The sequence below is a fragment of the Lotus japonicus genome, chromosome 6 (genome assembly GCF_012489685.1).
Source record: "Lotus japonicus ecotype B-129 chromosome 6, LjGifu_v1.2".
Lineage (NCBI taxonomy): Eukaryota > Viridiplantae > Streptophyta > Magnoliopsida > Fabales > Fabaceae > Lotus > Lotus japonicus.
Window position 1 is genome coordinate 61,823,718 of NC_080046.1, and position 21,251 is coordinate 61,844,968.

Sequence of the window (21,251 nt, forward strand, 5' to 3'; positions counted from 1 at the left end):
AATGGTATTCCAGTGGTGGTCCCCAAAGTTCAAAGCATAACGTCTTTCTCCCCTCACCAACAACCATTCATCAAGAACAGTTTGGTCTGGCCAATGCCAAAGCAAAAGATATGTACCCATGTGATTAATATGATCTTCATCATGTGCTGATGAGATTCACTTGGATTCAAGGCTATGCTATATTACATGGTCTTAATTTGTGATATCACTTGTAACTTTCAGTTCATGACGGTATAGCAATTAGCATGTCCAAACTACAAGACAAAATGAGATAATGTTTGATCTAAGCATATCTGCATCCCACAAAATTAGAAATTTTACTCACATGTAAATTTAAAGTGGTCCAGCATCCCTTGTAAAAATAGGTTTATATAGTTGTATGCGATAATCGTATTAACAAAGAAATTGATAAAGGAGAATAATTATTACTTTTAAGAGTCCTTGAAAAGCCAAAAAAAAAATAGTAGGCATGCATGCATGTGTTACTTTTTTCCCTCTCTGTTTCTGCTGTGAGATTCCTATTATCTTGTCTTCTTGTAATAAAAATAAAATGAGCGCTATATTATACACACGGTTGCTTATTGCTGAGTTTCGTGATTCAGATCAATTTTTAAAAAAATAATTATATGCATGTATGGGATCTCTTTCCATTTTTTTGAAAAGATGTTTGGAATAAATATTTAGAGTGTTGTCAAACCACACTTGTGTGAAAATAATTAATATCAAAAAGTTGTAATGCAAATGCATATACAAAAGGAAAATAAACATGCTCATTTAAGCGAAAATGGTGTAAAAAGTTTTTAAGGTCGTATAAAACTTCTTGAAAACTCTTAAGATTTACGGAGAAGTAAAATGACTTTTGAGCAGAAAGAACTTTCATAATCCATTTTACATAACGCTCTCATCAACACAATTCATCCGGCTCTGCCAGAGTTGCAAATTGTGCAGCATCAATAGGGGTCAAATCAATAGATCTTAGAATATGGAGAGAAGAGAAAGGTTCATGTAGAGCACAAACAAACAACAACATAAGCTAAATCGACTGAGGCAGGTGAAGGAAACATCGACAGGCGACGGCAAAAGCGGAGCCCAGGGTCAGGGTCACAAACTAGTGGCAGGAGGTGTAGACTGTGATAAGAGTTGAAGTCAGTGTCTACTATCGCGAACGGTTGTCTCGATTGCACCTGCGATTTGGGTGGAGTAAAAACAAAGGGGTGCGCGACACCTGTCAGCAAGTTTTAGTGTATGTGGCCGAGCCTGTGGTGTAGATGGGAAGCGGAAGGGGAGCAACCGACCAAGGTAGCGGTGGGGAGGAGTGGTGGTCGAAAAACAAGGGGGAGAACCTAACAATAACATGAAAAAATCCACCTATTTGAATATCAAAACCACCTAATGTGTTAGAATCTCACCTAATGTGGGAAAAGAACATCTACTAAGGCCCCGTTTGGAAGAGTTTATTTGAGTTTATCTGTAAGCATAAGCTCTTATGTTAGTGTTTGGGAGAGCTTATGCAAAACAACTTATGGCTTGAGCTGATTTTCATAAGCTATTCAGGATAGCTTATGAAAAAGAGCTTATGTTTATATATAGCATATTTTCAATTTATTTCAATAAAAAAATTAAAATAACTTATGTATAAGCGCTTAATAAAGCCGTGTTTCCAAACGGGGCCTAAGTAGATGGAATGCCGATGAGCCCCCCAAAGGAGGGTGGCAGCGCCACTATTTCGGTTGTGCCTTCGAATTGTGAGAAAACGAAGAAAATAATATTTAACACGCTCTTCTACAATTAATGTTAGAATTAATTTGGTGGAAATTTTCGCGTAAGTAGTTTATAGTGGGATAATTGATTTTAAAAAATATTAGTACATCATCCTAGATTTGCAAGAAAGAGAAACAAATCCTCCAAAACAATAATTTTTCTAATCTTAAAATGCTCCATTATTACAATAGTCATCAAATTGACTTTATGTATAGCTTGTAATGAGACAATCTAAACTATTCATAGGAAACCGAGGACGTATACATATTAGAAATACAAAAATCCAAAGAAATATGCTCCAAATAATACACATTAAAATTACAAAATCCATAGAAATATGCTCCAAATGTTTGTTTTCAACTCTCAATTTGGCATGTCATGGTTGAACCTAACCTAAGATCTAAACAACCTATAAACAATACCATGTTCAACAAGTTTTAACCTGATCATTATGATTATTATAAGAATCTTTACCATTGGCAATATCTTTGTGATTAAAAAAAAGGTAGCTGCCAATGCCACCATACCTTATCTAAATTGTTGTGAGTCCAAGCTTCTCTTGGTGGTCTTTAAGGGACCAAAAAGCATCTTCAACCACACATCACACACCCCTATCGATATTACAAAAGCCAATAGATTTCTTTCAGTCTTTGCCCATCAACCCATATCTATCTCACACGAGTCTCTCCTACTACTATTCTTCACACTCTGCCTCAGGGTCTCTGACTCATACACGGGGCGCATTTTCACTTGAACTTAGTTCAAGTTTGCATCTTTAGCCATTTTTCCACTCTCTACTGGTGAGTTTCGTAACCCCATTTCATTCAAACTTCCTGAGTTGGGATTGGTGCCATCAAGTTCTCTTTTTTATTTTTCTACTGTCACTGTTAATTCTCTGCTCATTTTTCATTCATACTATGTTCTGAGTATGGATTGTTTTGTTTTTTTTTCTTGTTCTTTTCCATCTAATCTGATGTTATGCAATGTGCATCTTATAGAGTATAGTAATGACTCTGGCTGAAATGTTATGTAAGGTTTAAACAGGAAATTAAATTTTCAGTGCTTTGATCTGAAGTAGTCATTAATTTGAGTATAGTTGATATGATACTAATGTTCTTTTGTGCTTTATCTTAATGATGATATATAGGTGATGTTTTCATGTGTATATTTTGTTGAGAAATGACACAGATTTTAGTACTTTTCAAGCACTGACTGAAATTGGTTTAACAAGGATTTGACAAGTGCTCTAGAATGATATTGTGTGTAGCTTCATTAGTCATCATTTGAGAGTGGTTGCAAGATAGCTGATAGGCATTAAGAATTAAATCATCATCCTATTTAATTATTTTTGCTTAATTTGTTTAAATTTGAAATTTGAATCCTTTATTTGGTGGGGGTTCTCATGACTACTTTGTTTTGTAAGGAGCAGAACATGGCACAGATTTTGGCACCCTCGACGCAATGGCAGACGAGAATCACCAAAACCTCTCCCAATGCAAGTCCCATTACATCAAACATGTGGAGTTCTTTATTGTGGAAACAAAACAAGAAAGTTGCACGTGCTTCTAAGTTTAGAGTACTGGCAATCAAGTCTGATGGTAGCACCATCAACAGGCTAGAGGGTCTGCTTAATTTGGATGTCACTCCATACACTGATAAGTTCATTGCTGAGTACATCTGGTATTTCATTATATTCTTCTTTTTCTGTCTTTATCTCATAGTTTGCAAGATCAATTTTTCAATAACTATATCATTTTTTATCCTTCTATATGAGGATACTAGGTATTTAAAGCTGTGATACTTTTTTTGAAACAGGATTGGGGGGACTGGTGTCGATGTTCGCAGTAAATCAAGAGTATGTTATTTATAATGTGCAAAACTTACTATGAAAAAAACATTCCTACCATTGTTGTCATTTGATTTATCTCATGCTACTCATGACAATTCTATATATATATTTTTCAATTCTCAGACTATATCGAAGCCTGTTTCACATCCCTCTGAGCTCCCTAAATGGAACTATGATGGATCTAGCACTGGGCAGGCACCGGGCGATGATAGTGAAGTAATTCTATAGTAAGAATCTTTGTTCTGATACTTATATTAATGTTACTAATTACTGCATGCGGGCGCAGTTTTAATTTTAGTCTTTTTTTCCCGCAGTCCTCAAGCAATTTTCAGAGATCCTTTCCGTGGTGGTAACAATATTTTGGTAAGAGCTGTTATACTTGATATGGGTCTCATGGCATGTTGATTGAAATGGAAATACAGATATTATGAAGTTAATTTGAATTATTTTGTTTTGCAAAGGTTATTTGCGATGCTTACACACCACAAGGTGAGCCTATCCCTACAAACAAGCGGCACAGAGCTGCTGAAATCTTCAGTAACCCAAAGGTTCAAGCTGAAATTCCATGGTATATTATTTTACTCACTGTCTTTACAAAGATAACCACAATTTTGGGATGATAAATTGCATGATCGAAGAATTAATTCATTTATTTAGGCTTAATATTACTAACTATTATCAGAAGCTAGAAAAATGTAACTTAGTATCTAACTGTTATGATAAACAAGCCTCTTCAATATATGGTGATTTATAGCGAACAAGAAAGATATATGATGACTAGTGATGCCATGTAATATGCTGACATATATAGTACTTTTTGTCTAGTCTATGATACCTAACAAAATTAGATATTATATTCTTTTTTCCTTCTTCATATGATCACTCACTCAAATAGAAGATACTGAACTTTTGGTGTGGAATTATAATCTTAACAGAAGACATGCTGATGTTGTCTATTGATTGTTCAAAGGTATGGAATAGAACAAGAGTACACCCTACTTCAAACGGATGTGAAGTGGCCTTTGGGATGGCCTGTTGGCGGCTATCCTGGTCCTCAGGTAATGTCACTTCTTGTGTTTTCTTTTCAGTTTTGTTCACATTGCAGGAATTTGTGAATTTCATAAAGTGGATTTAATCAGGTGTTTCTTTATATATCAGGGTCCCTATTACTGTGCTGCCGGGGCTGATAAGTCATTCGGACGTGATATATCTGATGCTCATTACAAGGCTTGCTTGTATGCTGGAATCAACATCAGTGGCACCAATGGGGAGGTTATGCCTGGGCAGGTATATCTCTTGACAGCCAACTTCTTAAGGCTTATGAATGTATATGAAGTTTGAACTCAGTTTTTGTAACTATTTTTCTGTGAATATTGCAGTGGGAGTATCAAGTTGGTCCTAGTGTAGGTATTGAAGCTGGTGATCATATCTGGGCTTCAAGGTACCTCCTTGAGGTAATTCATTTAACCTACTTTTGGTTTGTATATATGAAAAATTAACATGTTGAAATAATCAGTGATGAAAACATGTCACTTTTTTTATTGCTGAATGAGTTTTTGGCACAATAATAATATCTTACTTTTGCTTGTATGGTTCTTATTCATGTGCAGGTGCATTTTAAAAAGTGACTGTTTGCACTAAGCTTGATTTGATGATTTTATATTGTGTGTTTACATGAGAATTACAACATTTGCTTGTAGTTATGCAGAAGTATCAACATATAATTATTGTCATGTATCTATATTCTTTTCCTCTTTAGTTCTATCCTCTTCTTTCACAGTCGAAGAAATCAAAGATTGAATAGAATACACTACAAATTAGATATTTTTCCCTTTCAATCTATTTCTATACTATTCCTAAGTATCTGTTAAGTGTTAAGAATCTTAAGATCATGAAAGAAATTTTTGCATTCTTAAGCTTATGGCATTTTGCTTGTTACTGAAAATTGTTGACTGTGTTTTGTGTAAAAACAATCTTGTGCATGTTCTCTTGCCCCTAATCCAATTTTGTATATTTAAATTCTAATTGAATATATTGCGTTTGTCTGTTCTGACAGAGAATCACTGAACAAGCTGGTGTTGTCCTCACTCTTGATCCAAAACCAATTGAGGTACTATAATGCTTTAGGTTACATTGTTTCTTATACAGTGCTAATTATACTAATTGTTTTCGTTTTGAACTTGCTAGGGTGACTGGAACGGTGCCGGAGCCCACACCAATTACAGGTTTCTGTCCATGCCTTTGTCATGAATCATGATTGTATGTGTTTATCTTATTGACATGATAAATCACTAAGCTGATAAATATCATTTGCTTTTAGCACAAAGAGCATGAGGGAAGAGGGAGGCTTTGAGGTAATCAAGAAGGCAATTTTGAATCTATCCCTTCGCCACCAGGACCATATTCGTGCTTATGGAGAAGGAAATGAGAGACGATTGACGGGAAAGCATGAAACAGCCGACATTAACACATTTTCTTGGGTACTGTTTCATATTTTCCAATACCTATTCTTGTAAAAGACAGAGTATTCAAGCATAAAGTTTTTCTTCTTGTGTGAAACATCCTAATGAAGTTGATTGCAGGGAGTGGCTAACCGGGGTTGCTCAATCCGTGTGGGAAGAGACACAGAGAAGGAAGGAAAAGGTTAGTCACCACCAATAGTTCTACGGTTTGTTTAGAGGGTCTAGTTCAATGAACAGTACAAAATTATAGAATTGACATGTTTGGATTAGCTTCTTTTATCTCATAATCAATTATGTAGCATTTTGTGCTTAACTGAATTAACTAGCTAAAAAAAATTGAGTAGCTTAAACATTTTGAATAATTGCAAATTTGCCAATGCAACACCTTGGCTTACCATCAGGCTTATGGATTGGCATTGTGTTGCAAAATCACTTGCCTTTGTTTCCTAATAACTTTGTTTTTGCATCATGTTTATATTAGCTTTTGCTTCAATGGAATCAATTCTGAAATGCAGTAGCTACTCTTCTCTCCAGAATTGATTCTGACTTCAGAATCAATTGTAGAAGAATTTCCAAACATGCACTTAGGAAATTGCAATTACCATGTATTTGATTGTTTACCTTGCATATCCTCTTGATTGTAGGTTACTTGGAAGACAGGCGCCCTGCTTCAAACATGGATCCATATGTTGTGACAGCATTGCTGGCAGAGACTACCTTGTTGTGGGAACCAACTCTAGAGGCTGAAGCTCTTGCAGCTCAGAAGATACAATTGAAGGTCTAAATCTATTGATTGATGGCATTCTTGATGGAGAGCACGTACACTTTCCTTTTAGATTATCTACATTCTGAAGATCTTGTTTGGACAAAAGAGGCTCCTATGCCCAGTTATTGATTGTCAAATGAAATGTGCACTGTATATCATAAATTCTGTTGGTTATGTTTGCATCTGGACAAACATTGATGCTTGGTTATATTTCAGTGTTCCTTCGGATTTGATTTTGTTCTTTTCCTAGAAGTAACTGAGGCTAAACCAAAAGAAATATAGCAAGCATTCCAATTTCACAATTTTTTTGGGAACCGGGACTACAACAATTAAAACTGAATATTCAAACCATATAAAGAACATGGGATATTCGACCCAAAAAGATAAAGTATGCATAGAAAAACTCCTGGTCCCCTTCATGAGTAGATATGAAAATGGTATTTTCACACCTTTTTTTTTATCACTCGTACGTTTTTTTTCTTCTTCATATTTTATCACATCATGTCACATTATTCTCTCCACACTTTCTCCTTTTATTTAAAGACTTATTCCGTGATAAAAATGGGTTTATTCTATAATAAATTTGTTAAGTAAGCCGACAAATTCATCACTAAGAGTTTCATAATTTTGTGCTCAATATGTCTAAGCCTTTGCATCAACTAATAAAAATATGGTTATAAACTTATAATATAATAATACAGTATTTATATTCTCTTAAATATTTCAATCCTAAAAGTATAAGCCCCTGACAAACACATAACTTCTTTACCTTTTTTTTTGATAATGTTATAACTTCTTTACCTTTATTCATGAGACACTCTTCTTTTCTAATAAATTCTGCCTTATACAAGTTGCCTATTTTCTTGCATAGTTCAATCCAAAAAATACTTCCCCTTACAAACACAAAACCTTCTCACCTTTGTTCATGAGACAAACTGGATAATGCTGGAAGAGATAAAGGGTAGTGCTTCTTGTTGTTCTTCTACTTTTCTAGTGAATCTCGGTTTTTTTTTGTGGGTCAAATAGTGAAACTTGGCTTATAAACTAATATCATGATTGTGTTTTGGGCCCAAATGACATTTCCCGTGGAAATGGGCCATGCTAGCAGATTTGCATGAAAAAAAATTAAAAAATAGACTTGAATAATAGATTAAAAAAGGGGGCATTCCGAGAATCGAACTCGGGACCTCTCGCACCCAAAGCGAGAATCATACCACTAGACCAAATGCCCACTTGTTGACATTGCTCTTAGTTTTTAATATTTATACTTTCGTATTTCTTTTCTTTGCTCTCTTGGGTTGCACCATTGCAGATTTGCAGTCTCTTTCACTCCCCATTCTACTTATTTTCGTTATTTCATTTAATCCCATATCATAATTCATAATTATTCGATCTTCATCTTTCAATTCCAATCTTCACACGTTCTCTCTGATTTAAAAAGAGAAAAAAAAAATACAAACCAAAAATGTTTGTTTCAGATATTGATTATTGTTTGGTAGGGAGGAATAGTAAACTGACTACCGTTGTGACATGAATTCCTAGTTGAATCACAAATTACTTTTTGGATCTTTCAACTTCGGTCTTCACTTTTTGGATGCAAGTTTTACAAATTTAGCTTCTTAACCATATTTTCTTTGAAGAGCACTGCTATTTAGCTCAAATGATTTTTCATAAAAATTTGAGGGATCTAATAGAAAATCAGTTAGCAAGTTAAGTAGGGACCATAACCATTCATGGGAGGGGTGAAGGTGTATTAATTTGTTGCTACATCTGGATGGATTCGTACGGGGTAAGTAGCATTTCTGTTCTTTGAAACAGTGGCAAGCAGTTTTATAACTTTGAGTTTATTTAAATATTCAGATTTTGTTTGAAAAACTGAAATCCAATCTAATCTAAACTGAAATAAATTGGATCGGATTGGTTTGGATGTAAAAGAAAAGTGGAATTGATTGGATGGTGAAGTTATAAAACTGAAGTGATCGGATCAGATAAATTTTTCTCTTAAAACCGAACCAAATCGGACCGCGAACATCCTTAATCTTCACACTCCAATGTAAAATAAAAATGATAAAGTAATATTCTCACCTTTTGGGCCTGGCCAGTTATGAAGAAATATATGAGACATCATTGATAAAAAAAAAAAAACACATTGACCAAATTTGCTTAAAAAATATTAAGCGACCAAAATGACTCATAAACTAAGTAAATAAATAAAAAGTGCAATTAATATGACAAAAAGTATGAAAATAATATATATTAACAAACGTAAACATGTTAATGTAAAAAGCTCTCACTGATTCAAGATTGACATTTCTTATTAGACAAAGTAATACTCAGACAAGAGAGCAGCTCCTATGACAATTTTCAAGCACAATAAGCATATAATATCTGCCATCCCAAAAGAAGGTTCTGACAAGAAATAAATTTTTTGAGAGCCAACGTCCCCTTTAAAACCTCTGACTATCATAGCCTGCAGTATTTTATGTTAAACTATCAGCATACAACAACTTATGAATGTTTTAATGCCAACAGCTAAAAGGTCAGTTTATAATCCAGTCAACATATAGTTCATAGTTAAAACTATACAATTAACACATGGACAAAATTGTAACTGTTTCGTATTACTTTTCATATGCCAAAACTGAAAGCAGCATTTTGTCTAAAGCTATCTGAAAAACCTTCTTAATTGTTGACAAAATTTTCCAGTTGATCAACAGTTCAACAATGAACAAATATGAAAAGCCAAACAAAAGTAATACACAATAGGGGAAAAATATATTAGACATCTAAGACAAACCTGAGAAATTTGCTCTGCATGGCTGAAAATATTTTTGAAGATGCGCCGAAAGTAGTTGAAGAAAACTGCAAAGTTATATACGGATATATAAATCGTGATAAAAGAGAAATATAGTTACGTAAAAGCTTTTAGTCTATCAAACTTCTTTAACCGGATTAAGTTTTTCGGTTCCAGAACTAAGTTTCCTATACAAAGTACAAACTACCTGCCATGTAACATTCAGTTGAAACCGTATGCTAGAACAAGGTTATTTAGACAGAGGTACATGTATCTGTTAGTAGTACTAGTAGATATAGGTGACGGATAGAAAGTTCAGCTGGATAGCAGCAAACAGCACTAAATTTCAAAAAATAGCTTCGACAGCAATTACCACCATCCAAAAGAAACAGATAAACTTGCACCCTCAGTTATTTTGTTCAGGATCCGGGCTGGCCTTGATTATAATACTGACATGTCATATAAGGTAAAATAGCAAGTTGTGCACCAGTCCAGAAATTCAGTTTCAGTGCAATGATGATCATATTAATATAACAAAATAATGGGACAAATGTAATATAAAACTAAATAAGTATAAGGTTATGCAACAAAAATATATTTATACAAAATCATGTGTAAGTGCTATTGGAATAGAAGTAAATGCTGCATCATCAATAGGCATGTCGTATGGTATTTATTACCTATTTCATTGACCTTAGCATGGAAATACACAAAACAAACATGTTAGGATAAGCACTTCCTACTTCCTAGTGTCAATTTCTTATGGATGGCACAAATATGAAGCCTAGAGATCTAAATGAGGTTAAAGTAAAATCATTATCCAGATGATACCCATTAACTAGTTGGGACACTAGTTAGTAATTAGAAAACACAAAAATAATTTTTTTCAAGGCCTGGAACCATGAGGAACAGCTAGCAAAAATTTACTTACTATCAATTGTCTCCATAACAGTCAATTGTTTCCAATTTACCCTGCGAGATACGATTCCCATAGCAAGGTTACGCACCTGCACTAACACAAAATGGATATTTAATGAGCATAGCAAGGAACAAGAAAAACTCCAGTTTAATACTCAACGTAAAAACAGTGTTTTAACTATTGCTTGAAGTTGCTCCAGGGATTTCCAATTTTTCTGTATACACTACTAATAAATTTTAGCGACTGTGATATTTACTATTATCATCTAATTATGCATTCCATTTCAAGTAGTACCTAGGCTAACCTGCTCATCTGTGTTTTCAGAAATCTTACTTCAATTATTTCCTGTGCTAAATCTAATCCTATCATCCATAACAAATGAAAATTCTATTAATCAAAATATTATCATATCCTGGTTTTAGTGTACCTCAAAATATTAAAACCGGTAAGATCATCTACAGAACTGCTTACAGCCATCTTATATCCTTAAGTTCTTAAATGAACACCACCGTCCTATTAACAAATAAACCTAGTAACGCTTGTGTTTCGAGTTGGAATCATAAGCATCCCCCTCCTCCTCCCCAAACAAAAAACGAAAGAAAAAAAAAACACAGTGATTCAGCTTGTTTTCAAGATCCCACCCCCCCCCCCCCCCCCCACAAAAAAAAGTGTACACCAATTCTTAATTTCACATTTTATGTGTGATAGTTTTACTGGAAGGAAACACATGAACAAAATAGAACAAACAGAGATCAAAACTATGTTTATGAAATTCACATATTTGTAGGCATGTTAAACCCCTACCCTACCTCTTACCTCGTCAAAAACTAGACTGATGAACCTCAACGAAAGTAAAAGGGAAAGCACAATTTCTGACACAGAGACACCCAGATATCTCAGAGGGAGCATAAACCATCGTAATGCAAAGGCTAGTTGTTCAGGGGTAGTAGTTGTAAGGCAGAGACTAGCACTTTGAAATACCTTGTAAAGAAATGCAGATCAAATTCTCAGAAGACGGAATCATAAATTATTTTTGCTGTTTCAGAAAGCTTTCAAGGCATAGTTTTTGCCAAATGTCCAAAATCAACTTATAGATGAAAAGAAAAAACAGAAAGGCAAAAAAGCAACTTACTGTAAAAGTCAAACATGCAACAGTACTTGCTACAGATAAACCTTTCCTTGTAAAGGTTAATGGACCTAACTTCGAGATTAAATATGAATAACCTGTTAATGATACAGGAAGATTAGGAAGCCCCGTCACTGCAGGTGGTGGAGTTCTCAACTGAACAAGTGCAGGTGCACCATCTGCACCTAGCCCTGAGGTTATGAATAGCAATCCTGATAGCAAATAAACTCGTCCTAGTTGATCCTACAAAAGAAGTTAGACAAAAAATTCCCACATTAACACAAAACTTCAAGGCTAAAGAAACCGTAAATAAATAGCCAACTGTCATTGGACTTGATATAAAGGAAAATCCAAATTATTTATGAGAAGTTACAAGCTAGCTCAAATCATAAATAAGCATTAACAATGAGAAATACCATGTGCTGGACTATGAAAATTAAGGATATGAAAAGAAAAAAATAATTCAAAACATGATTAAAAAATAGTGAACGTCAGATGAAACACAATGTAACCTTAAAGTATACATCTGACAACACCCTAATAGTCTAGGACTAGTAAATGTAAATCACAATCAACCCCTTAAATTGGTTATCAACTTACCAAATATAATTAAGCAAAGTGAACAATATCAATCTATATATGAAGATACTCTACCCCCAAACTAGATAAGTCAAGTTAACAATTACTTACCGTCCAAGTACTTCTTGGTAGAACCCAAATTGAAAGCAAAGTCAAGTATATAACTAATCCAAATCGCATAATTATATGTGACCTTGACGGTAGAACAACCAGAACTAAAAGCCATACCTGTAAAATCAGACACCAAAAATCACAAACACACATAAACCAAGCAACCAAAACAAATAATTTAATCTACCAGCTATACGAATCTGCTAATAGTTGCTGAGATTTCCATCATGTTTCATGATAAGAAGAACTCCAACACTAATAGCCTTGAGCCCCTAACCCAAAGTAATTGACAACGTAACAATAATAAATGACCACTTCACTATCAGTCAAATGGTAACGACGCTTTTTCCAATCCATTAGATGATTATAGAAATTGACTCGCCTGAGAATTCCATTCATGTTTCAATTACAGTTTAGTTGTTGCATCACCCTTTATCAATGACTCTTAAAAATAGGAAAGACATCAAAGAGGCAATCAGCAGTAGCCTACCAGAGCATTAGGTTCCTGAACAGATGTAACATTTATAACATGTGAAAATAACACTTTCTGCTCTGCTCCCCCCCTCCCACAACCTTGTTCAATCCAGAAGATATGGCAGTCATCACAAGATCATAAGTTTTTAATTTGGGATTGCTTAGTACTAATGTTTGGATATCAGTTAAATCCCCCCCCCCCCCCCGCGCCTTGTTCAATCCAGAAGATATGATAGTCATCACAAAATCATTAGTTTTTCATTTGTGATTGCTTAGTATTAATGTTTGAATATCAGTTGAATGCAACGAGAGTACTATATCTCAATCTATAAGAAAAGTTTCGTTCACTTGTTGTCTCGAAGTAGGTGCTAACGATTACGCACCGGTGCCAACAGGTATCCAAACATAGCATAATAGTGAATATCACATATCAGAACATAAAGTCATTATTTTTCAGTTTCTTGTAATCATACAAAAATATTACAAACCCAAAACTCAAACACTACAGTCCTACTCCTACACAATCCTTTCTAATAGCCAAAACTTCGAGCAGAGCATAGATACCCGTTTGAAAGAGCTTATTTGAGCTTATCGGATAGCATAAGCGCTTGGGTAAGTGTTTGGGAGAGGTTATGCAAACAACTTATGGCCTACCATAAGCTGTTTTTAGCTTATTTTCATAAGCTATAGCTTATGAAAAAGAGCTTATGCTTATATATAGCTTATTTTCAATGTATTTCAATAAATTTATAAAAATAGTTTATGAATAAGCGCTTATGGCGATCATAAGCGCTTAATTAAGCTGTTTTCCTAAACGGGGCCAAAAGCACACACTTTCAGATCAATTTGAGCAGAAACTAACAGAAAACAAAATACCCATGAAATGATTTTGCTTACCAATTTGACTCGAGGGTCGATAGAGTGAAGAAACGTGGTGGGGGAAGATACAAACTGGCCAATGGGGCTAGCGGTGGCACCGGCTATCAATCTGAAAACTTTGTCAGCAGCAAAAGAGCCGGTGGGGAGCCACTGGGACCAATCCACCGATTGACCCTTTGAAGCTCTGATTGTAAAACACCGTTTTCTCCTCACGTTTGCGGCCAAAAGGGGTTTCCTTAACCCAGGGAATGCAGAAGGGGGTTTTGGGAAAAGCACACAGCTGGGTGGTGGTAAAGAGACCAGAAGGAAGGTGGCAGGGTTACAGCTCATGGGGGCGTTTGAGGGAGGAGAAGGAGGCGGAGTAAGCCAGGAGAGCGGTGGCTATACTCCAATCTCTGCTTCTCCGGGGCTTAGTGCGGTGGCGAACACCTTGGTTTTGGAGAGGAGATTCAACATATGCTGGGATAGCTAATGTAGTTTAGAAGAGGTTTTTTTTAATAAACAATGTAGTTAAGAAGAGTAACACATTCTTGTGTAAATGAGATCATAGCTATAGATAATTAACCACAAAATTCGCACTTCTACGAGTGTCGTAAATGAGATCAACCCAATCAAAAAACGTAGTAATAGAACCATAATATGAAATAAGCAAATCTAAAAAAGAAGATCCTTCAGAATGATGTCGCATCACTTAAAAAGTTGCAAATAGACGGTCTCAAATTGAATAGATCTGAAACCAATCTCCACTAACGAAAACCTAGAGTTTAAACTGACCCCAGGGATTGCACATGAATCGGGAACGAGGAAGCTAAAGCTAGAACGTCTATTTCTACATCCCGAGTAATCATCCCGGTCCTAGAGTTTCGCCTTCCAACTGACGAAGATTGTATAGATCGTCAATCGTCACTTGTCTGACCCTACTTGCAGAAAACTAAATCAGGAACTTCGATGAGAAGTCACGGAAATTGGTGATAGATCAACGAGATAAGGTTGTAAACTACGCCATCGTTGTACTCTTGAACGTCAAGGGAAACATTATGCAATTAACTGCGTCTGACGCTGCATTGATCGTCATTTTTTAATCAAAGTAGAAAAGATGATCTTTCACACAACTCATCTTCTTCCCTTTCTCCCTCACCTTCCCTTGAAGTTCAAGTATGAATATAATAACCTCTCTCACCTTTGGCTTTCTCTTGACCATATTTATTCAATTTTGAATGAATATTGATATATTTAATTTGAGCGGTTGAAACTAGACGGCTATAATCATGAGTTTGTAAAGTCACGAGACCAAAAGTACAATTAAGCTTTTGAAATATTGATAAAATTAAAACAAAATTCAATGTTTTTTTAATGCTTAGTCCAACAAGTGAGGGGCAAAACTACGGCTTCCATTCCCCCACTTCACCATCCTCATTTGTTCACAATAACTAAATTACTTCTAAATGTTCAAAATAATTCATCATCTCTCTTCTCTACACAACACAACAGACACAAACTTGTTTATGAAAGTTAAATAATTGTCTCCCTTTCCATATACCTCAATTCATCTCACGTTTCTATAACTGGTGTTTGTATTTCAACACAGTGCAGGGGCAGGAGGGACATCAAGAGTGATTCCGGCTTGAATTTGACCCCACCCGATAAGACGCCAAAGCTTCTTGACACGTCGACTAAGTGCGATCTTCTCACCCTTGCTAGTACACACAGGGGTAGTGAGTTGCAATTTAGCAAGGTCATTCCTCACAGCAATTACTTTGCCACCTGCTGACATTGATCCAATGTTCAACAGTAGCGGCTCTCCTTTGGTCAGCTTAGCTACCTTTTCCTGTCTCTCTGAGCCTTTTGTCCGGACACCAAGAAGCCGCCGAAGCAAGAAAAAGTTAACCTGCAATACCAAGTCACCAATTCATCTACAAATAAAGTTTTTCCAGCAACAGGAGAACTGAATGTCATCTCTCTCGCAAGTCATGACAAGAAAGCTTAACACACAAGTAAAAATGAATAACGAAGATATTTTGAAAGGCAAGTTATTTATCCCCACTTGTCATTATGAACTAAATAACTGATGGCGACCTACCTCAAGTTCAACAAAAACCTCAGGCAGTGATCCAACCTCTCCAAGAATATGCCCTACCAACTGGTCACCACGCGTCAAAGTGGGATCCATCGTGGTCCCAACACCAATAAGGCCTCCAGGCACAGCAAATTGAAGCTCATTTTGTTCAGCGTACAATGAAACTATCCTGGAGTATATGGGTGAGCATTGAATGTTTCCATTCTCATCTTTACCAATTAACCCAGGTCGAACTTCAATGAATTGGTTGACCTTTAAAACACCCTGTAAAATACAAATTGTCAGCTTTGCTTTACACCCTGTAAAAGTTTTGGAAAATAACATGCATCAAGAGTTTCCAAAACAAAAATCAACAAATTAGAAGGCCACTTGCTTCTCATTCATTAAGCATCCATGTATTATAAAGCACACAACTTACACTTCAAAAATCTACAGCAGACTTAACATTTTAAAAATTATGCATATAAATGTAAAGGCAGATATCATTCCAAACACCAAAATACTGACATTCTGTTTGTCAATAGAATGGCATACAATGTTCCATGTATTCTGGAAAATTACATGTGTAAATAAGTTTTCAAAAATAGAAAAAGATTCAACAAATTGAAGGCCGCGTATTACTCATTGATTAAGCATCCACGTATAATAGGGCACACCCTTGGCAATTGGCATTATTCGCCAAACACTTTCAAATTCTACAGTAGACTAAACATTTTAAAAACTAAGCATAATCATTCCAACCATTAAAAGTATTAACATCTGCAAGTCGCGTCATGCAAATGAAGAATTATATTTGGGAAATGGACCAGAAAAAGAATTACCCTCAGAATGCTTCCACCAGCTACACCTCCTTTTATTTCATCAACCTCATAACCAGGTTTATTGACATCAAATGATCAAATTAATATCATATTTGGTGGAGAAATGAAGTTCCTTTCAGGGATTGGGATCTTTTTCACAATATATTCACACACAACATCAATGTTATACTTCAATTGTGCTGAAATAGGTACCACAGGTGCCGTAACAGCAACAGTTCCCTGGTAAACCACCAAAAAAGAAGAGTATGCTCAGTACAGTGTAAGCTTATGAAAGAGGGATTCACATGTATAGCATAGACCACTTCAAAGAACACTTACTGCAATGAACTTCTGAATATCTTCATGCTGATTGATTGCCACGTTTTCTGGGATTAGGTCTACCTTGTTCTGAAGGATTATAATGTGCTGCAGACGCATAATTTCAACCGCAGCTAAATGCTCAGAAGTTTGAGGTTGAGGGCAGCTTTCATTAGCAGCAATGAGTAGCAGAGCTCCATCCATGATTGCTGCTCCATTAAGCATTGTAGCCATGAGAATATCATGTCCCTACAGATCGGCCAAGTAAAAACAGAAATCATAAGTAAAAGCAACCAACCTAAACATATATTCAATGATTTAGCAGAGTGGAAACCTGTAGCCACCTGACACTCTATTAAAAAGAATTCCCATAGAAATATAAAAATCTCACTATATGGGAAACAGTCAAAGCTAAAATATACAAGCAAATTTTAGGTTTCTTATTCTAAACCATTGGATCTGAATCACATCAAATGCATTAAAAATGAAACTACAGAGACATCATGATGGATCACATGGTTGAGGGTGGACACACATTTAATGGTAAAGAACAGGTGTTATCTCTTGCTCTAGAGCACTTAAGAATTTGTCAATGGACATATAGGTATATAAGTACATTCATATAGACATACATGCACATGGATAACAATAACAGTATCTTCCTAGGATTAAAAGAATTGGGTTGAGGGGAAGAAACGTAAAACCAAAACGTAAATACTCCTACATTATATCTAAAATCTAAAGAAAGCATGAATAAAACAGCCTAGCTAGCAAATGACTACTGGAATTTACCGGGCAATCCACAAAAGAAACATGTCTCAACAATTTCATCCTGCAGTTTTCAAACTCTGGTACTTCACACATAGGAGCATTTTCCTTCCCACTTCCATAAGCCCTGTGCAAAATGTTAGATCACATCACAAGAGTTGAAATAAACTGATAATATAACAGAGAAAGAGGGTGCAAAATAATAACCCCACTTGTAGCTCATAGGCCTCGGACACCGTGCATCTTCACATTTATATATTTTTGCATTTGCATAGCCAAGCTTTATTGTAATGTTACGTTCCAACTCACTTTTAAAACGCACGGTCTGCACAACAATCACAGGAAACCATAGAGGGAAAATATATCAATAATACAATCTTGCAAGGTTTTGCATAATCCTTCTTAAAGATTGAAGATGGAAAATAAAGAGTCAAATATCTATGTAACCACCAGGAGATGATTGCCACTTCATATTCTATGGCAACTCATTTTGACAAACTTGATGTAGGTACCAAGTAACAGCTATTTATACTGAGCAAATATAAGCGGCAATTGAGTAGATACTTTATTTCCATTTGAAACAGATCACACATGAGACAACAAAGAATCTATATAACAGGAATTACATTACATATATGTACAAAGTTAAAGTGTTAAACAGCATTATCCTAGTGAAAAATTTAAAACAAAAGAATACCTGAACACCTGATATTGCTTTCACAACGGTTGACTTTCCATGGGCCACATGGCCTATGGTGCCTGCCAGGTTACAATATTACTCATCAGGATTAATGCCCATCAATATAGAAAGAAGCTAACATAATTTTTTAAATCACAAAATTGTTCAAGTTCAAATACTAATGCTGTAACAAATCAATCGGAAATAAATACAGAACGTATTACCAATATTAATAGTAGCTTGCCGAGATATGACTTCAGGAGAAAGTGGATGCAATTTTGTCACATCCAACTTACTCAGGTCTTGTTCCATCAAACCCTTCCGTGACATGGTGGCTGCTTCCAATGAAGTGATTTTTGAAGCTAAAGTATCTGATCTGCATTTATATAGATATTGATTATTGTTCAGCAACTTTTTTTTTTAAACTTTTCCAATATAAGCCTTCATATATCAGACATATATAAATAGATTCCTCATTCACTTTTTGGCATCTCGTTAATCCCTACAACTTTAGTAAGAAGATTTGTAGCCAAAATTCTCAATACTAGAACAAAATATTATACGGCAGTGTTCCCATAAGCAAGAACATGATAAGAAAAAGAGTGAAAAAAGACAAGGGGTACCTCGAGTCAGAGGAGGAAGAAGAAGATTTCAGAATAGAGTCCGCGTGCGTTGTTGACACTGACATGGTTCTGATTAGGGTTCTCCAATAAAAAGGCCAAACGGCCGAGGCCCAACTTATGGGCTAGAGAGTTACACAAGTGCACCAACTTTATTTGACCAAAAAAAAAGAGTATTAAATCTAGCCTGAATCCGGATCCTCTCCTGCAACTATTTTGGTCCAGCCCCTTCTGCAGCAATCTTGACTGTCAGATGCATCCAAGGGTTCAAAAAATTCTAGTGCTGAAATTATTCTGAAAAATAATCTCAGCTGTTAGATCAATCTAAGGGTTGAAATCAAATGAAAAATTCCAACGAGGAGGCTCACGTTCGTTCTCCACCGCAGCCCCCGAGTTCTGATCTTCCCCACCCTCCGCCGCTGGAGTCAATTCAGGGCGGCGATACCATAAGGCAACCTCCACTGCTAGGGTTTGGACCTTCCTCACCCTCTGCCACTGGAATTGATGGTTTTTATTCTTAGCACCATTGACAGATTAGATGTATTGTCTTCTTTCCATTTTACTCAAGAACTGGAACCTGCAACTTTATCTTTCTTTCTACAGACAGAGAACAAAAAAACCAATTGTAAGAATTGGAGTTGGTTAATTTAGGCACATTGTGTCAATTGAATTGGAATTGATTTTTGCACACAGATTGGTTAATAGAGATGAGGAGTCATTGAGAAAGAGAAGCAAAAAAAAGATAAACAGAGGAATCATGGAGAAAGAGGCACGCAGGAAGGAGTGAGGGGAAGGAAACTGAAAACGAATAGGGTTTTATTTTATGCACTGTCAGATGCATCATATGGTTGTAATTTAATGTCTAATTATATTTTAGGTGTTTTATTGTAGTTAGTTTTCTGAACCATAAGATGCATCTAACGGTTAAGATTGATGCAGGAGGGCTGGACCAAAATAGTTGCAGGAGAGGATCCGGGTTCATCTAATCTAGCCTAGTCTTATACAAATTGGCCTAGTTACAAGACTCAAATTGGCATCTGTGTAAGGATTTGACCCCTGCATGCTTATCTATCTATCTATCTATCTATCTATCTATAAATTATATAAAGGAAGAGTTTTTGCAGCTTCAATGGCAGTTTAGTCATTCGACAATTCATTGCACATTCAATTGATTTTTAACATGGACATTTTAGTAAAGATACACATTATTCCCCAAAGATTAAATCTTAGCCGTCCATAATTTCTGTTGCAACGCTTCAGATTTGCTGCTCATCTTTCTTCACCGTTTTGGTCTTATTTTTTTGTTTTTTTAGATAAGCACCGTTTTGGTCTTATGGGTTTCTCATTTTGTAACGCTTCAGGTTTGGCGCTCTTCTTTCTTCCACCGTTTCACTCTTTTCGATTTCTTATTTTCCAAAGTGTAGCAATGCTTAAAGATCAAATGGATCCCCGTGCAAGAGAAAATTTGTTAGCTCTTCCTTCTCCCTTAACCTAGCAGCCCCGCTGCTCACATGAGAGTTTTGAAACCATAGCGGCTCTGCGGTCTGGGGCGGTGGCCTGTGGTGGCCTGAGACCGTTCTAATCATGCTGTTTTTTTATAGTCTCTTCCTTTTGGGTTTTTTTCGGCTTCATCATAGGCATCGCAGATGGCACCATAAATGTTCTTCTCACTCACGTTCTTTTGTCTCCGCGATTTTATTGTTTCGTTTATGAAGCAATGGAGGAACACTTCTCGACTGAGAAATAGAGTGAGAGAGAAGTGAACGTGACTGACCAGACTCTCGATTTCTCTGATCTTGCTGCCCTATGATACTAGGTTTCTTCAAATCCCTTTATTGTTTGTTTGTCTTCTTTGATTTTAACCTAACTCTAATGTAAATAAAAAAAAAACTAACTCTAGGTGCTTATATTTTTACAATTCATATATTCTTCTTTTTGTTGCTTTCGGATTTGAGAATTAGTTTTTTTCTTTTTTCGTTTTCCCTTTACAATCAAGCAGGTTTTGGAGAATTTTTTTAAGCTCCGTGTGATACAAGAAATATGTTTTGTTTAGAAACAATAAGAAATGCCTTCGTTTTTGCCGTAACACTTTCGAGACCGTTTCTTTTACTATTGGGTGGTGCTGTAATTTAGAAACTTTACCAAGGTGCTGCTCCCTTTCTTCCACTATACTTCGTTAGAGTTGGTGTAAACTGAAAAAAAGACACTTTTGATTTTTACCAATGTTATTTTCTCGTGGCACTTTTAACAGGTTCTCTCCGGGCGTGCT

General features: G+C 35.8%; 2 protein-coding genes, 1 non-coding gene and 1 pseudogene across 4 annotated transcripts; 1 reads left to right on the forward strand and 3 right to left on the reverse strand.

The window, feature by feature from the left end:
- Nucleotides 1-2,382: 2,382 nt before the first annotated feature.
- On the forward strand, nucleotides 2,383-7,071 carry LOC130722265 (glutamine synthetase leaf isozyme, chloroplastic). Of its 2 annotated transcripts, none has more exons than XM_057572950.1 (14): nucleotides 2,383-2,561; nucleotides 3,185-3,441; nucleotides 3,577-3,616; nucleotides 3,734-3,837; nucleotides 3,925-3,973; nucleotides 4,072-4,178; nucleotides 4,581-4,668; nucleotides 4,769-4,897; nucleotides 4,990-5,064; nucleotides 5,667-5,720; nucleotides 5,798-5,835; nucleotides 5,931-6,090; nucleotides 6,193-6,253; nucleotides 6,717-7,071. In XM_057572950.1, the coding sequence occupies exons 2-14, from the start codon at nucleotides 3,194-3,196 to the stop codon at nucleotides 6,854-6,856; spliced, it is 1,293 nt and encodes a 430-aa protein (XP_057428933.1). In that variant the 5' UTR covers nucleotides 2,383-2,561; nucleotides 3,185-3,193; the 3' UTR covers nucleotides 6,857-7,071. The 2 variants fall into 2 exon arrangements, with proteins under 2 accessions (XP_057428933.1, XP_057428932.1); XM_057572949.1 differs by having other exon boundaries at nucleotides 2,385-2,561; nucleotides 3,191-3,441.
- Nucleotides 7,072-7,997: 926 nt separating this feature from the next.
- TRNAP-UGG (transfer RNA proline (anticodon UGG)) lies at nucleotides 7,998-8,069 on the reverse strand. Its single transcript has one exon. It is a non-coding gene; the product is annotated as a tRNA-Pro (tRNA).
- Nucleotides 8,070-9,067: 998 nt separating this feature from the next.
- Nucleotides 9,068-14,229, reverse strand: LOC130722268 (protein ABCI12, chloroplastic). Its single transcript, XM_057572952.1, has 7 exons — nucleotides 13,739-14,229; nucleotides 12,368-12,484; nucleotides 11,684-11,920; nucleotides 11,368-11,532; nucleotides 10,564-10,639; nucleotides 9,636-9,700; nucleotides 9,068-9,308 (listed from the first exon to the last, which is right to left on the reverse strand). The coding sequence occupies exons 1-7, from the start codon at nucleotides 14,048-14,050 to the stop codon at nucleotides 9,156-9,158; spliced, it is 1,125 nt and encodes a 374-aa protein (XP_057428935.1). The 5' UTR covers nucleotides 14,051-14,229; the 3' UTR covers nucleotides 9,068-9,155.
- Nucleotides 14,230-15,090: 861 nt separating this feature from the next.
- Nucleotides 15,091-19,267, reverse strand: LOC130722264 (eukaryotic translation initiation factor 2 subunit gamma-like; annotated as a pseudogene).
- Between the last annotated feature and the right edge of the window lie 1,984 nt (nucleotides 19,268-21,251).

Excerpts from the sequence above, each read along its gene's own strand:
- LOC130722268 (XM_057572952.1), bottom strand. The coding sequence starts at position 14,050 with ATGAGCTGTAACCCTGCCACCTTCCTTCTGGTCTCTTTACCACCACCC. Across the intron at positions 11,921-12,367 it reads TACCAAGAAGTACTTGGACG|GATCAACTAGGACGAGTTTA; the intron begins GTAAGTAATTGT and ends CTTCTTTTGTAG. Across the intron at positions 11,533-11,683 it reads TTGCATGTTTGACTTTTACA|GTATTTCAAAGTGCTAGTCT; the intron begins GTAAGTTGCTTT and ends TTTCTTTACAAG.
- LOC130722265 (XM_057572950.1), top strand. The coding sequence starts at position 3,194 with ATGGCACAGATTTTGGCACCCTCGACGCAATGGCAGACGAGAATCACC. Across the intron at positions 3,838-3,924 it reads GATAGTGAAGTAATTCTATA|TCCTCAAGCAATTTTCAGAG; the intron begins GTAAGAATCTTT and ends TTTTTCCCGCAG. Across the intron at positions 5,836-5,930 it reads GGAGCCCACACCAATTACAG|CACAAAGAGCATGAGGGAAG; the intron begins GTTTCTGTCCAT and ends ATTTGCTTTTAG.